We start from the raw sequence: 17,313 nt of genomic DNA, 5'->3' as shown, positions 1-17,313 counted from the left end.
TTCTAGTAGATACAATAGATAACACATCCCATTATGATATTCAGAGACCACAGTAAGAAAAATCCCTAAACACCAACTTCTCTGTGGCTTCTAACTAAACCATCTCCCAATCACCTTGTTTTCTTTAGAAGTGTCTTCAAATGTCTTTTTAAAAAGAAGACAGTACAGCCAAGGCCAAAAGGGCAGAAGGGAGACTCACGTGGCTGCAATGACCACCTCCTCAGTGGTCACGGGCTGGGTGTGGGATCTGTCCTGCAGACGCCGCAGCCTCTGCTCCACGGCCGCGTTTCTCGAACATCGCTTTGGAACAGGTTTCTCATCAAATGACCTCTCCATTTCCTGAGATCAGAAACATTGTAGAATCCCATGAATTTGAGAAAAGGAAATAGGGGCAGCACAATGTTTCCACTCTATTCCCCTGCCCTGGGAAACATCCCGAGAGGTTTGAATCGCTATTGGAAGGGAACGCTGTGCTGTGTCGGCTTGTGGTCATATCAGCCAAGGATCTGAGGAGAGGGGAACCACAGAGGGCCCAGGTGCGGGACACCGTGGGTGCCTCCCTCAGGAGGGTGACAGTTCCTCCCTCGGGAGGGTTGCTGCTCAAACACTTCACACATCTTACCCGGAAAAGCAGCCTCTTGGCAGCAACGCTCAGTTTGGCTCGCTCATCTACCTTTTCTTCATCTGTGAAAAGCCATGAAATAAAAACTAGACATCATTAAAAAATGTATGTAAAGATCCTAAACAGTTTGTCAAGGCTGACCTGAAAATGCTTTGAATATGTACACAGATAATAATTTAATAAAAAAAATAATAATAAAAAAAAGAATGGAAATACTAAAAATTACAGTTGGCAGTATCTCCCCCTTGCAGGAAGCCCATTCTCCATTGTTCTATTTGACAAGTTGAGATTTAATAACAGTTTTGGAGGGGAAGGAATAACTCTTTTTTAAATTTTTTTTAATTTTTATTTTTTTATTATTCAACAGCAGTAGCAGCAATAACAGGAAACCTACTTCTTTGGATCAAATCAGTTATGTTATTATTGCTGACTCATCAATATTCTAACTCTCTCTCAAAGATAACAGAAAGATCATCTGAAAACCTAAACTAGGTTTTGTTATATTGACAGAAAGAATGCCTTCAAAAGAGTAAGAAATAGGTATACATGGTAATCTTATTCTCAAAAAAGGCAAAAATCTTATTTAAATCTAATCTGGGAGAGATGATAAAGAAGCAAAAGGAAAACAGATACTTGCCCTCAGCAGTTGGCATTTCTGAATTTGAAGTAGACCTAGGAAAGACATTAGCAAATAATAATAAAAAATTAGCTGGTGTGAGTGGTCCATATAAATTATCATAGAAATAAAAATGCAATTAAATTTTCTTAAAGAATATCATCCTGATAGTAATTCTAGTTGTGAACATATATGTACAGTTAACAGACACCATGAAATGCATGTGCACACAGCCCAGCCAAGTGGACACCTTGTGGAGACAAACCAGAATCGACTTATTTAACATGACTGATGATAATTTTTTAGACAAACCTTATCATTTCCAGGGATAATCAAGTGATAATATAAAACTCAAATACAGCAAGCAGGCAGACATTTTAAAAGTGAATATTCCTCAGTTATTTTAAAATATGGTGAATACTCAACTTGGATTCTAACTTAACAAGGGCTAAAAAATTAAAAACATTAAATGAAGAAAAACTTTTCTTCTTATAGTTTAAGTGCAATTTAAAACAGTATCTTGGGATTCTGTTGTCAAGGACAACATTCTTTAAAAATACATTTATATCAGCCAATATTCCGCATCGATTAGGTGGAAGAACACATTCCATTTAAACAGCATCAGGACCATCACTGTGATGACAATCCTGTGAGTTAGTTCCTAGATATACATGTGCCTACCTATCTGATTCCTTTCGTTCTGCTGAGGTTATAGGTTGAGTTCTAAATCTCTCAGAAGTTTTTCTACTTTCACCAGGAGAAAAATAGCGTCGTGGTTTCTGGGACCCTCTCTCCCGTTCCACACTGGTAGGCAAGCCAACTCCTTTGGTTGACCTCTCAAGCCGTGATTGGCTTTTAGAATCATCAGGAGAGAGGATATAGCAGAGGACAGGGGAGACAGAGAGAGAGAATAAAGCAAAGGTTTATGCATCTCAGTGAGTCAAGGCACAGACACCACCAAATCCCACTGCATTCCTCTCCCATGCATGCAAAGGAGATGGAGCATTCCAGAGACCCAATCCTCCAGTTCCCCATTAGTAGTCAAAGCAGAATGGTAGTTTTAGAGCCATGTCCTCTATGGTCTGCCCTGCACACTTGTGAGCTAAGCTTAAATGTGACTCAATGCAGGACGCAATACAACTTGAGAAATTAATAATTTTGCCAAGGACGTGCAAGTGACACATCAGGAGGACTTTTGAAACATCACCTACAGTTCAGGTTTCTTGCTGGCACTGGCAGACTCCAGAAATGCACTGCGGAGCTGTGCAACAGAGACCTTGGTGTCCAGCATGCTCAGCTCCGAGTGGGACCCCTCAGCTTTGGGACCCTGCAGCTCCAGCTGTCCCTCTGCAGCTGGGTGCTTACTCTTCAGGGCCTGGAGCTGAGGGGGGGCCGTGTAGTCAGAAAGGGAACGAGTGAGGACCTTGCGCTTCCTCCTAGGTGCTTCTTTCTTGTGACCTGTCACTCTGGCATCTTGGGATACAGGCTCGCTCTGAACATAGGAAACCATTTCACTCCTGCCCATCCTCTCAGCAAACTGGTGCTGAGCTTGAGGTGGGTGTGAAAAACTTTCTGGCTCCTTGCGATGTTCTAAGGTGATGGTGCCAAGAATGGCAGGCTTACCAAAGTCCTCATTTCCAGAAGTGTCCTCGTGGCTTCTCACAAGCCCCCCGTCCTCTAAATCCAAGAGTGCTTTCCTGCTTTTCTTGAGAGCTTCAGCAAGGGGCACATCTTCTTCTGTTTGTGATTCACAAATATGGAGAATGGGGGTATCTCTTCTCTCACCTTCGAGAACCTTCAGGGCAGGAGGCTGTATGACATTGTGGGTGGCTGATCCCACCCAGCTGCTCTCAGACACACTTTCCGGGGTTTCTGAGGTCACCAGTATGGCAGTGTGCACGGGATCTGCTGGCTGGACATAGCCACGGATCGGCTGTCGTGCAGAGCCTGCTGCCTTGCTCGTGACCCTATCGAAGGCCGAGTTTTCTGAATGAAAGGACAGGTAATGCCCTGGCACGGGCTGGCTTCTCCTGTGAGTTAAGGACTCTGAGGCAAGTTCAGGGCTGCTGCGAGCACTCTCCTCTTTCACCAATTTTTCTCTAACTTTAACTCTTTAAGAAAGAAAAAGGTTTAAGTTGCAAAGAGCAGTAACTACTTAACAGAAAAGAAGCATGCATGCATCATGGATTACCAGTCAACGGAAATAAAACCAACAAGAGAACAATTTGTGAAGAAGCATTTTGGGAAGTTAATATCAGAAGCCCACTGCTTGCAAAATGAATGATTTTGAAACGAGTTTTCAAATGTGCATTCAAATGCCAGGGTGGTGCAAAACTAACTCTACCCGTAAAGCTCAGGGGTCAGATGCTGTCCTGGGAGAGAATAGATGCCTTCTAACTAAATGAATACCCAGAAGCCACAGACAATCCCTCAATGCACACCATAGTATGCATGAGGGCACACTGGTGCTGCTGCTGTGAACAGCAAGCTTTCTGCATGTACAGGCCTAGCATATGACTGTGGGCAGTTTCCAGGCATACCTACACCTACTGACCAAATGTGATTTCATCATCTTCTGGAAATGTAAGAGTATTCATGATTATTATTTTTTTTTATTGAGTTCAAGATACAACAAATAATCACCTCTTCTAAGCACACGCCTCAACATTCACAAGCTTTTCATGCAGTGCAGATTGCATTCATTCATTCAGAAGACATGTCACCAGTTTGTTCATCATTACTACTAAGTGTAGCACTCAGAAGAATATTAGAGAAAAGGTCATTGTTGAAAGAATTAATAAACTAAACATTTTTCTCTCCTCTGAAATAGCAATTCCTATTAGGCTGTTAGTTAAAAAGTAATGTAAAAAGAGATTGCTCTGGTTGTTTCTGACAGCAAAACTTAATCCATTTTAAAAGCTACTTTTCTATGTTTCCATCACGGCAGAAACAAAGCAGCCAGAGCTCTGGTCGTGGGGCTGGAGGAGACCTCTGCACAAAGCCTGGCTCAGCTAGTTCTAGTTGTGTGACCTCAGGCACTTACCTGCCTTAGTCACTTTATCTTTTAAAGAGAAAGAATAGAGACAAAATGTATGTAACTTGATAAGTATTTGCAAAACCCGTGGCTTTAATAGTCCTAGCTACACTGTTTCCCCGAAAATAAGACAGTGTCTTATATTAATTTTTGCTCCCAAAGATGCGCTAGGTCTTATTTTCAGGGGATGTCTTACTTTTCCATGAAGAAGAATACAGTACACATTTATTGTTAAATGAAAATAAAGGAAATTTATTACCTGTATATGGTAGAGTAGTATGGTAGTTGTCAACACAAACCAGGAAAACTGTGAATCCTACAGTATCAAGAATTTACTCATTTATTCAATGACAATCATGTCATCATCTTCTGGAACATCATCATAACAATCCAATTCCTGAATTTCCTGGTGAATTTCTTGTGACTCCATTTCTTTCAGAATTAGTGGACCAAATCTCTCATGTTTAGCCTAGGGGGGGCCTTATTTTTGGGGGATGCTTTATATTTCACTCAGAAGGAAACCTGTAAGTAGGTCTTATTTTCGGAGGATGTCTTATTTTCGGGGAAACACAGTAGTTCTTATTTTTTGAAATACCACATAGAGAAATGAGAAACCATTGAAACTGCTTAGGAATGGATTACTAAAAATAAAGCATGCTTTTGAAGAAGGAAAGGTGATTTCTTGGGGAATGTAAAACCTTTATTTACTTAAGATTAGTCATCAAAAATAATTATTTCTAATATGTACCTTTAGGAAGACACTATTTCCTTAAATGACCAATTCACCTTGCTAACTTTGATGTGAACACCTCCATGTTTTCCAACATGAGATGCAGAATATCGAAATATACTTTACTAAAGAAAAATGAAGATACATGAAGGGCAGTTAGTATGAACAATTTAGGGGAAAAGGGATTCTGAGTTGTTATTTTTCTCAGACTAGCCAGTGTTGGGTGTTTTCATATTTACAAGTTTTGTTAATCAAAAGAAGACTGAAATGTGGTTCAATGTGGTTCAACTTTTCCCTTGGAATTTGTCCTTCTAATCAGAGACAATCTGAATATTGTCCTCAGTTGAGAACAAAGACTGTTAGAAACTCAATATATGGGTGCTTTGTCTTGCCAATGACTTATTCATTCTTACTCCTTCAGCCTCTCCCTGCCTCCAATCTGAAAAATGAAATGATAGGGGGTTTTGTCTGCTTTTAAAACTACAGGCACTCTATTTAACTGCTGAAAATTAACTATTGGTGTAGAGATGAAGAGACATGAAAACAAGGAGTCTGTGCCTGGTGAAGGGGTATTGACAAGATGGGACACCAGCGGAGTAGCTGGCCTCAGGAGGGGGCAACCAAAAGTGCCAGATTGACTGGCAGTGTGGGAGGTGGCTAGAGAGGACAAAAACAAGAGGTATAGTAAAAAGGCTTCAAAAAGAGGAGCAAAAGGAAATGCTAGTAGAGGAGATATTAGGACATTTGAAGGAGAAAAGCAAATGATTAGGAAGTAACTTCCAGCAGCTCTTTCTGAACACGTGAATTTCAAATGCACTACCATTAGAAAGAGGAGAATTAGCACTGGGTGATGTGAGAAACAGCAGGCAAAGCAGGGAGAGAAGCACTCAGGAAACAAAAGCCAAGAGTTTCAATTTGGAATATACCTGGAAGGCCAGTTGATAAGTGAAGGTGTGTCCCCTTCGGAATCTTTCTGCAGAAACCACTCATATTTGAGTTTCCCTGTACTATCATGTACAAAAAACAAAACTTCAGAAAATGTCTATTAAAATGTCCACACATACACAGAAATTAGACTCTTTATAGTTGGAAAAAAGTGGTGTCCCATATATCTGAATTGTTTATAGGCTACTAAATTGCTATTATAATACTGCAAATAGGGAAGTGGGGTGATAGGTTTGGGATATCAGAAGTTCACATCTGATTGTAACAGACTTTAGTGGTCACAGCAAAATGTACAGAAATGGTGACAGAAAAGTTCTTGCCTGCCAGTGTAAATCAAAATTCAAACAAAAGCAATTTTAGAAAATTGATTATAATTTAAACCTGAAAGGCTAATTTCTGTTAAGTAAAGAGTATTCCTAGTTTTTTAAAATGTATACGCACTCTTTGTCATGGGATTTATATTCATATCATGGAATTTCCAGGACATATGGTTCACTACTAAAATCACCAAATATAGTGTTTTTTCAGGTAATGTGAAAGTATTAAGGGTTTGTAATAGTCACATTTTGCCCACTAAACAAAATTCTCTTATAAAAAATTGGATTAAAAATATAAAGCAACATCTCATACCTAAGTTTTGTTCAGGTACATTGGTAAATTGGTAAATAGCTATATATAAAAACAGCATCTGAAACTGTACATATCAAATAAAGTAATAAAAAAGAAAGTAAATAAGATCATACCTTTAATTGCTAATAATGCATTTTCCTTTTATATTTATCACCGAATAACGCAGCCAACACAACAGTGGCCAATACTAATTCAAGTCTATTCGATTCATGTTTATTGAATTCCTGCTATGTACAAGGCACTGAGCTAAACTCCGAGAAGTAACAAAGGTGAATCAGGCACCAACCAGTCATTAAAAAGCTTATACCATGCTAAGCAAGATAATATATTTTTTACACAGTCATTCCTCAATATGAAATAGAATATAATGCAAGGTTGAATCTGACAGAGTACAATTAACCTTTGAATAACATAAGTTTGAAATGGACAGGTCCACTTATATTAGGATTTTGTCAGTAAATAGTCAACCCTCTGTATCCCTGGGTTTCACATGCATCCAATGAATAAACCACAGATGTGGAGGGCCAACTGTATGCATTGTCCAATGCCATCCTATATAATAAAAGAGAAACATGCAAATTGACCATACCTCCACTATGCCCACCAGCCATGTCCACCAGCCAATCAGGAGTGAATATGCAAATTAACCCAACAAATATGCCGGTAGCCACAGAGCTGGAGCAAGCAGGAGGCTTGGGTTTCCTCCAGCAATGGAGGAAGCCAAGCTTTCCGCCCGCCTTTGCAGGCCCTGGCCTCCTCTCAAGGCTACAAAGTTTCAATTATAGAAGGTAAATAAATACCAACAAAAATGGTAATAGCCATGGAGCTGGAGAGAGCAGGAGGCTTGGGTTTCCCCTGGTAATGGAGGAAGCCAAGCTTCCCACCCACCCTGGCTTAACGTGGCCTCCACTCAAGGCTACAAAGTTTCAATTATAGAAGATAAATCTCATTATCAGGGCCTCCCTTTGGGTTGCCGGGGATGTGGCTGGCCTGCAAAACCACCATAGGCACCTTGCCCAGGCCACCCCATGCCCCAAAGGAACCTCCACCCTGATTAGGGACACCCTTCAGGGCAAACCAGGCCTCTATCCTATCTAATAAAAGAGTAATATGAAAATTGACCATCACTGCAACACAGGATATGGCTGCCCCCATGTGGTCAAAGATCCTGCCCCCATGTGGAAACAAGATGGCCACCACAAGATGGTTGACAAAGGAGGGCATTGGGAGGGACCAAGCCTGCAAGAGAGGGCAATTATGGGTGATCAGGCCAGCAGAGGAGGGCAGTTGGGAGGGACCAGGCCTGCAAGGGAGGGCAGTTGGGGGCAATCAAGCCTGCAGGGGAGGGCAATTAGGGGTGACCAGGCCTGCAAAAGAGAGCAGTTAGGGGGAATCAGGCCTGCAGAGGAGGGCAGTTAGGGGTGACCAGGCCTATAGGGGAGTGGTTAGGGAGTGATCAGACTGGCAGGCAGAAGTGGTTAGGGCAATCAGGCGAGCAGTTGAAAACCAGCAGTCCTGGATTGTAAGAGGGATGTCCCAGGCCTAAATGGGCAGTCAGACATCCCTTGAGGGGTCCCAGATTGGAGAGAGTGCAGGCTGGGCAGAGGGATATACGCCCCCATCCCCATGCATGAATTTCGTGTACCATGCCTCTAGTTTTATATAAGGGACTTGAGCAACTAAGAATCTTGCTTTGGGCAGAACATAGTCCTGGAATTAAACCCTTGCAGATACCAAGAGATAACTTTTTGGAGAGTCAAGTTAATCACAGCGCCCCTGACCACCATGTTGTTCAAGGGTCAGCTGTAATTATACCAGGCTGAAAATATTTCAGTGAAAAATCATAGGCAAAGAAAGCTATACTAACCTATATCCTCCTATAAAACAGAAAGGACAATGGAAACTCTACATTGGGGTTAAAATGTTTACCGGCTCAAACCCTTAACAACCTATCTGCAAGAGTTCTTCAATACCAGGATGCAAACAAATTTTAGGTCATAGCAATTCCCAAAAGAATAGAATGATAATTGTAATAAAATTCTTTGAATTTTCTAAAATCACTTTACTTTGAGTTTTGGTTTGCACTGACAGGCAAGGATCTGTCTGTCATCACTTCTGTGTATTTTTTAAATATATATATTTTTGTTGATAGCATTATAGATATCTCCCATTCCCTACCCCCTTCCTTCTTCCTTCCTCTGGGCCCCTACCCCCTGCCCTCAACCAGACTTTACTTCTGTACATTATGCTGTGACCACTGCCCTATCTTCAGCATTATAGCAATTTAGACCACTGAAATCTATTATAATTAGATGTGAACTCCTATTTCTCCAGTAACATCCACATAATGCATGCAGACTGTGGTCATTTCTCAGTCCTTTCCTTATTCACCTACTAGAAGCATTTGATACACATGCCTTTTATTTGCCTTTCATCTGTCTTCTGTCTCACTCACCACCTGCACCTTTGGGAGCCCATGGCTCTGTCTCCTTTCCTGCTCCATCAATAGTCGGAGCCTTAATGATCTCATCCAGCTTTCACTTCCATGGCCTGGATCTTGCAACATTCATCTCCACTCCAATCTTCCTTTTAACACCGACTCCTGCATTCACTTGGCTACTTGACATTTCCATTTGGATATCTAGTGGCCATCTTAAAGGAACCCTTCATTTCTTTCCAAGCCTCACTTCTACTGGAACCCTAGTTCAGCAAATGTCCATTCCTTCTTCGTGGTGGCCTGGCCAAACATTTGAATTCACTTCTCTTGACACATCTGTTTCTCTCATACACCACAGCCACATCTAAGTCATGAGAAAATCCTGTTAACTTCAAAATATGACCTCTTGCCCAAACCGGTTTGGATCAGTGCATAGAGCGTCGGTCTGCGGACTGAAAGGTCCCAGGTTCGATTCTGGTCAAGGGCATGTACATTGGTTGTGGGCACATCCCGGTAGGGGGTGTGCAAGAGGCAGCTGGTCGATGTTTCTCTCATCGACATTTCTCCCTTCCTCTCTGTAAAAAATCAATAAAATATATTTTAAAAAAAATATGACCTCTTTTCGCTACCTCAGCTGTTATTCTAGTTCACCACCATCTCCCACCTTGATTACTGAGATGACCTCCTAATTATTCTACCTATTTTCATGCTTGCCCACCTATACAGTCTGTTTTCAGCTTAGCAACCACAGGAATTATTTTTAAATATTCATGCACTGGTACAGTCCCTAGGCCTAGTTGTCAATCAAAAAGCGAGCATCTGGCATGGAAGGGCAGGTACCAGCTGACCTCTGACCCTGGTCAGCACCTAGGCCTGATTGCATCCACCTTGGCCTGGTGCAGCCTGCTCACCTGCTCCACCATTCCACTGTGGTTCTGCTCTTGGACCTATTGGGGCTGGCAGCACCTCCACTGTCACCTGCTGCCAGTGCTGCGCCACCCACCATGTTCCATGCCACCTGCTAGTGGTCAGTGCAAGTCATAGTGAGCAGTCAAACTCCCAGTCTCCCAGTTGAACAACTACCTGATGAGGTAATTTGCATATTAGGCTTATTTATATGGGATTGGAAGGCAGATCTGTCTTTCCTCTTTTCAAAACCATTATATGGTTTAATTTAGAGCAAACCCAAAGCCCTCATGAGGCCCTTCCAGACCTGCCTACCAGTCCCCACACATCTCATCACTATCATGACCCCTCAATCCCATGCTCCTGCCTCACTGCTGACCAGGGGCCTCTTCAAGCACTCCATGCTTAGTGTCCATGCAGGGACATGGCTTGCTTCCTCACTTTATGTAAGTTTCTGCTAAATTACTGTCCTCTCAGAGATATTTATCTAACCAATTCATATGAAATAGCAACCCCCATTTACCTTCTAACTTCACTGATTCATTTGAATTTTCTTCATATTACTTTTCACACCTGTCTCGTTACATACTGATTTATTGTCTCCAACTCCACTTTTTGAAAGAAGAGGGCACTGGGTCATCAGCACTCAGACAGTGTATGGCAAATAGCAGGTCTCAATGTAAGTTTGTGAAATTGAGTAATCCTATATAATAATAGAGGAATATGCATATGCAAATTGTTCATTACTCCATAACATCACAACCAATCAGGAGGCTATGCCCACAGCAGGACCGGGTGGGGACGTGAGCCTGTGGTGTCCCCTCTGGAGATGGGGAGCAAATGACTGATGGCCTCCAGTCCTCCTCCAACAGCCCTCTCTAGCAGGCATGGGGTTACTGAGACCCAGGCTGGGCCTCTGGCCACAGATCCACAGGTTCGCAGAGACTGACTCTACCAGGCCTCTCAGAGATCATGTGGCTGAGCCACAGGATGCCTGAACCTGGTGCCAGTTCAAGACATGAAACAGAGAGGTGAACACCTAGCAGTGTGAAAGGCCTGGCTGTGGGCACTCTTGAGGGGCGGCTCCTGGGCAAGTGTTGTGGCTTTGGCAAAGCAGCTGGCCAGGAGGCGGGCAGCCCAAGGGGCACAGAACTGCGCCCGGACGAGTGTTGTGGCTTCAGTGAAGGAGCTGGCCAGGAGGCGGTAGCCCAAGGGGCAAAGAACAGCACCCAGGTGGGGTGCACCAGAGGGGGCTTGGGGGCCAGCAGGCAGGGATCTGCCTCACCTGCGGAGAGTGAGGGTCTACAGTGGCCCCAAGATGCGGATCAGCCTGGAGGGAAACAAGAGGCCAGTGTGGAAGGAGGGGCGCAGACCCGCAGCCTTGAGGTGGGGGTTGAGGGGCGACACCACCTCAGTGGAGGGGTGCTGCACAGCCGGGTACCCCACTGCAGTGGTTTGGCGAAGCTCCCGGGGCTACCAGGCCTCACACCAGTGGCCTTTGCACTTGAAAGGCAGTGACTCCTGCTCCTGCCTTGTCCCAAAAGCAAGCCCACACCCATCCCAACCCCAGTTCCCACCCCACCCCACCCCATGGCAGCACACACCTGCACAGTGAGTGGGAAGCCTACCACCTGCTTCCCAGAAGTGGGGGAGGGAGGACGATAAAGAATAGGGGCAGAGGATGACGGAGAGGAAAGAATGCGGAGCATCCACAATGAAGATGTACTTGAGAAAGAGGCTCCAAAGCCTGACAGGAAGGTTTGTTCTGTTTGCCCCACGGCTGTCCCTTAGAAAGGGCAGAGAGCAAGGCTATGAAGGCTCCCTGTGAGTTGAGTCCAGTTCCACAGCAAATTGGAATTGGCCTCGGTTTCCTGGTCTGTCAAATGGATTAAGCATGTCCCAGTGCCTTCACTGAGCTTTGAGGGCCATTTGAAATACTATTTAAGAAAAATGAGGGAAGAAGTGAGAAAGAAAAGGAAAGGCAAACGATACAAAAGAAAGCCTGGAAGTAAACTGTAAACCTATTCTCATTTAAATAGGGAATATAGTCAACAGTATTGTGATGACAGTATGATACCAGGTGGGTACCGGAAATATTGGGGAACACTTTGTAAAGTATAATATATGATTGTCTAACCACTATTCTATAACTAACATAAACCTAAAACTAATACAAAATACTATTGAATATAAAGAAATAAAAATAGGAGTGACATTTTTATAAATTTCAAAGTTTAAGTAAAGACTGCAAAGGAAGGGGGAGAATAAAAATAGTGTTTTTCATTTTACCACTTTATTGTCTTTTCAGTACATGAAAAAGACAGTTGTCTTTATGTAGTGCTTTTATACTTTCTTAAGTCATTATCTCATTTGATGTTCAGGGCAACCTAAAGACAAGATAATTATTCCCTCCACTATTCAAAGAAAGGAAACCTTGGTGTTTGACCCCAATGATTCAATTGACAAGCTCTTATTGTAAAACAGGGTTAGTGAAATTTTCTGTGAAGGGTCATATCTATACTAATAAAAGCCTTGGGGGCAATAAGGCCAGCAGGGGAGGGTATCTGGGGGCGATCAGGCTGGCACCAAAGCAGTTAGGCATCAATAAGGCCAGCAGGGGAGTGGTTAAGGGGCAATCAGGCTGGCAGAAAGAATGGTTAGGGGAATTGAGGCAGGCAGGCAGGCGAGTGGTTAGGACCAGTGGTCCCAGATTGTGAGAGGGATGTCTGACTGCCACAGGGATCGGGCTAAACAGGACATCCCTCAAGGGGTCCAAGATTGTTGAGGGTGCAGGCTGGGCTGAGGGACACCACCCCCTCCCCTGCATGCATGAATTTTGTGCACAGGGTCACTAGTTGTTAAATAATCTCTATAACAATTCTCTCAGGTATTCTTTTTAAAAAATATTATTATTATTATTATTATTATTATTATTATTAATTTACAGAGGGGAAAGGATAGGGATAGAGAGTTAGAAACATTGACAAGAGTGAAACATTGATCAGTTGCCTCCTGTACAGCTCCAACTGGGGGTATGCCTGCAACCAAGGTATATGCCCTTGATCAGAATCTAACATGGGACTCTTCCATCTGCAGACCAACACGCTATCGACTGAGCCAAACCACTTAGGGCTCTCTGTGGTATTCTGATCCTTGTTTTATGGGTAAAAATAAAAAGGTGCAAAAAGCATATTAACTGCCAAATCACAAGTTAGTTTATGAAAGGATGGGCTTAACCTAGTGCTAGGGCACCCTAGCCTAGATCTTCTACTCCTCCAAAGCTACAGGTTTCTGTATTCTGGAAAACAACTGCCTCCATGGCTTAAATGAGTCATGATGTAGTTGAGATGTCAGTGCTCATGGGCTCTAGGGCTCAGCACAAACAGCACAAAGATGTGGTGGTCACATTCACAGATTTGACCACATGCCGACAGTCACTCAATTACCTGTAAATCCTGCAAAACCCAATCACCTTCTTCCTCTCTCCAAATGTATGACATGAAATCAAAGGAGTCCAGAAGTAAAGAGCAACTGGACTCGGAGGGCACTTACTGCTGAGGTAGGAGTCGGGTAGTGGTACAAGGAGGATGCTGGGGCCCAGACTTGGCAAGGCAGATAAAATTTTGTCTCCTCCCCCCACAGCAATCTATATCAGAAGACCTGTGTAAGAACTACCCGTTTGGAAATGAGAAAATTCATGGGAAGAATAAACTGAGAACAGGCAATACTGGATCTTATGTGGGAGGAATTATAACTACTCTGAGGACCAAGGAAATATTTCAACTCAGCTTGACTGATCTCTCAGCTATCCCTGAGAGATCTTCAGTTCCTCAGTCAGAAAGAAATAATGTGACATAATACCTAATACATGAAACCTAATTCCTAATTTCCCAAGCACACTGGAAGCTAAACATCATAATAGCTAAAAGTCAACTGTTGATCAATAAATATCCATGCATTGGCCATGACACATGTATAATGCCAGCATCAGGGAAAATAATTTTAGTATGCATACTTGACTTGTGCTTTGAGTATTGACTAGGGATATCTGAAATTAAAAATGTACTTTGTATAAACCACATTATAAATATAAATTACAACCATTTAATATTTCTTTATTCAGAATACTATAAACAATTAACATTAACATTTCTCTTATCACTTTAAATCATTTCATTAAATTCTAATATGACGGCTTTTGAATAGACAAAAACAAAATACTCTTAAAAAAAATAAAATAGAACAACAATGAAACCAAGATTTGTTTCTTTAAAAGGATAAATAAAATTGACAAATCACTAGCTAGATTTATCAAGAAACAGAGGCTGGACCCAAATAAAATCAGAATTGAAAGTGGAGAAGTAACCACTAAAACCACAGAAATACAAAGGATTGTTAAGAGAATACTATGAACAAATATATGCCAACAAGCTGGATAATGTGGATGAAATAGACAAATTTCTAGAAAAATACAATCACCCAAAATTGCATCAGTTAGAATAAAAAAACCTGAATAGGCCAATAACAACTGATAAAATAGAAGCAGGAATCAAAAAATTCCCACGGAACAAAAGCCCAGGTCCGGATGGCTTCACAGGGGAGTTTTACCAAATATTCAAAGAAGAATAACACCTATCCTCCTCAAACTATTTCAGAAAATCCAAGAGGAAAGAACACTTCCAAACTCTCTTTTTGAGGCCAGCATTATCCTAATTCCAAAACCAGATAAAGCACACTACAAAGAAAGAGAATTACAGGCCAATATCCTTGATGAAAACAGATGTTAAAACCCTCCACAAAATATATTAAAAAGATCATATACCATGATCAAGTGGAATTTATTCCAGGGATTCAAGGCTGGTACAATACTCGCAAGTCAATAAACGTGATACATCACATAAACAAAGCGAAAGACAAAAATCACATGATCATATCAATAGGTGCAGAAAAGGCATTCAACAGAATCCAACACCCATTTTTGATAAAAACCCTCAGGGAATAGAGGGAGCATGTCTCAACATGATAAAGGACATATATAAAAAACCTACAGCCAACATCATACTCAATGGTCAAAAACTAAAACCATTTCTCCTAAGAGGAACAAGTCAGGGATACCCATTTTCACCACTCCTGTTTGACACAATACTGGAAGTCCTAGCTAGAATGATCAGAAAAGAAGATATAAAAGGCACCCAAATTGGAAAAGAAGTAAACACTCATTTTTTGTAGGTGACATGATATTGTACATAGAAAACTCCAAAGACTCGATTAAGAAACTACTAGACTTAATAAATGAATTTATAAATGTAGCAGGATACAAAATTAACACCCAGAAATCTATGGCTTTTTTATTCACCAACTAGAGGCCTGGTGCATGAAATCCATGCACTCATAGGGACCCTCAGCCTGGCCTGTGCCCTTTCACAGTCTGGGAACCCTTGGGGAATGTCTGAAGCTGGCAGTCTGACATTATTAGCGCTGCCACAGAGGTGGAGGCGGGAGAGGCTCCTGCCAACACTGCTGTGCTTGCCAGCCATGAGCCTGGCTTCTGGCTGAGCAGTGCTCCACACCGACAATTGAGCATCTGTCCCCTGGTGGTCAGTGTGCGTCATAATTTGAATATTAGCCTTTTATTATATAGGATAATGAACTCACAGAAAGAGAAACTAAAAAAACAATCCCAATTGCAATTAAAAAAAAAATTAAGATACCAAGAAATAAACTTAACTAAGGAGTTAAAAGATCTGTACTGGAAAAACTATAGGATGCTGAAAAAAGACATAAAGACATAAACAATTGAAAGAATATACGTGTTCATGAATTGGTAGAATCAACATCATTAAAATGTCCATATGCCCAAAGCAATCTATAGATTCAATACAATCCCTATTAAGATACCAATGGAATATTTCACAGACCTAGAACAAACTCTCCAAAAATTCATATAGAATAAAAAAGACCCCGAGAAAGAACAAAGTTGGAAGGTTCACAATACCAGATATCAAGCTATAGCACAAAGCCACTGTTCTCAAAACTGTCTGGTAGTGGCACAAGAACAGATATATAGTCCAAAGGAACCAGAGAACCCAGCAATCGACTCAAACCATTATGCTCAATTAATATATGACAAAGGAGACAAGACCATACAATGGAATCAAGATAGTCTCTTTAATAAATGGTGCTAGGAAAATTGGACAGATACATGCACAAAAATAAATGAAACTAGATCACCAACTTATACCATACACAAAAATAAACTCAAAATGGGTAAAGGGCTTAAACATGAAACGGGAAACCATAAAATCTTAAAAGAATCCATAGGCAGCAAAAGAGCAAACATGTCTATAGCAATATCTTTATTGATATATCTCATTGGGCAATGGAAACTAAGGAGAAAATAAACAAATGGGACTACATCAAAATAAAAAGCTTCTGCACAGCAAAAGAAACCATCAACAAAACAACAAGAAAGCCCACTGCATGGGAGAAAATATTTTCCAGTGTTATCTCTGATAAAGGTTTAATTTCCAAAATTTATAGGGAACTCATACTACTTAACAAAAGGAAGATAAACAATCCAATAAAAAAAAAATTGAGCAAAGGACCTACATAGACACTTTTTGAAAGAGGACATAGGAAGGCTCAAAGTTACTAATCATCTGAGAGATGCAAATCAAAACAACAATGCAGTACCATCTCACACCTGTCAGAAATGCTATCATCAACAAATCAATAAATGACAGTGCTGCTGAAGATGCAGAGAAAAAAGAACCCTCGTGCACTCCTCGTGGGAATACATAGTGGTGCAACCACTGTGGAGAACAGTATGGAGTTTTCTCAAAAAATTAAAAATCAAACTCCCACTTGACCCAGTAATCCTATTTCTAGAAATATATCCCCTCAAGAAATCAGAAACACCAATCAGAAAGGATATATGCACCCCTATGTTCCTAGCAGCACAATTTACCATAGCTACGATTTGGAAACAGCCTAAGTGTCCATCAACAGATAAGTGGATTAAAAACGGATGGTACATTCACACAATGGAATGCTATGTTGTGGTAAAAAAGAAGCAATTCTTACCATTTGCAACACCATGGATGGACCTGGAGAGCATTATGCTAAGCAAAATAAGGCAGTCAAGAAAGAAAGATAAATATCACATGATCTCACTCAGATGTGGAATACAATGAACAACATAAAGTGATGAACAAAAAAGAGCCAGAGAAAACAAATATTTTAGAATATAATAGAAGCAATCCTGTTATTTCCAAATTTTTAATAATTCCTACAACTTTTATGCTATACTGTGTTAGTACAGTTTTGGTAATATCATTATATTAAAAATCTTTTTTTCTTAAAATGTTGTTTATTGCATGTAATGTTATATTTA

General features: G+C 41.3%; 1 protein-coding gene across 3 annotated transcripts in view; it reads right to left on the bottom strand.

The window, feature by feature from the left end:
* SVIL (supervillin) overlaps window positions 1-17,313 on the bottom strand; it is a 212,234-nt gene that overhangs the window by 62,181 nt on the left and 132,740 nt on the right. For 2 of the 3 annotated variants that reach the window (XM_045586015.1, XM_036453521.2), the window contains 6 exons: window positions 5,929-6,009; window positions 2,450-3,349; window positions 1,920-2,090; window positions 1,260-1,294; window positions 623-684; window positions 200-339 (listed from right to left, as the gene is read on the bottom strand). In XM_045586015.1, the coding sequence (XP_045441971.1) occupies window positions 200-339; window positions 623-684; window positions 1,260-1,294; window positions 1,920-2,090; window positions 2,450-3,349; window positions 5,929-6,009 (1,389 nt within the window). The remainder of the gene's footprint in view (window positions 1-199; window positions 340-622; window positions 685-1,259; window positions 1,295-1,919; window positions 2,091-2,449; window positions 3,350-5,928; window positions 6,010-17,313) is intronic. The other variant, XM_045586025.1, reaches the window with a different exon arrangement.

Source organism: Pipistrellus kuhlii, unplaced genomic scaffold (assembly GCF_014108245.1).
Source record: "Pipistrellus kuhlii isolate mPipKuh1 unplaced genomic scaffold, mPipKuh1.p scaffold_m20_p_1, whole genome shotgun sequence".
In the NCBI taxonomy this organism is placed as follows: domain Eukaryota; kingdom Metazoa; phylum Chordata; class Mammalia; order Chiroptera; family Vespertilionidae; genus Pipistrellus; species Pipistrellus kuhlii.
The sequence above is the reverse complement of the archived record's forward strand: the minus strand, read 5'-3'. Positions and strand labels throughout refer to the sequence as shown.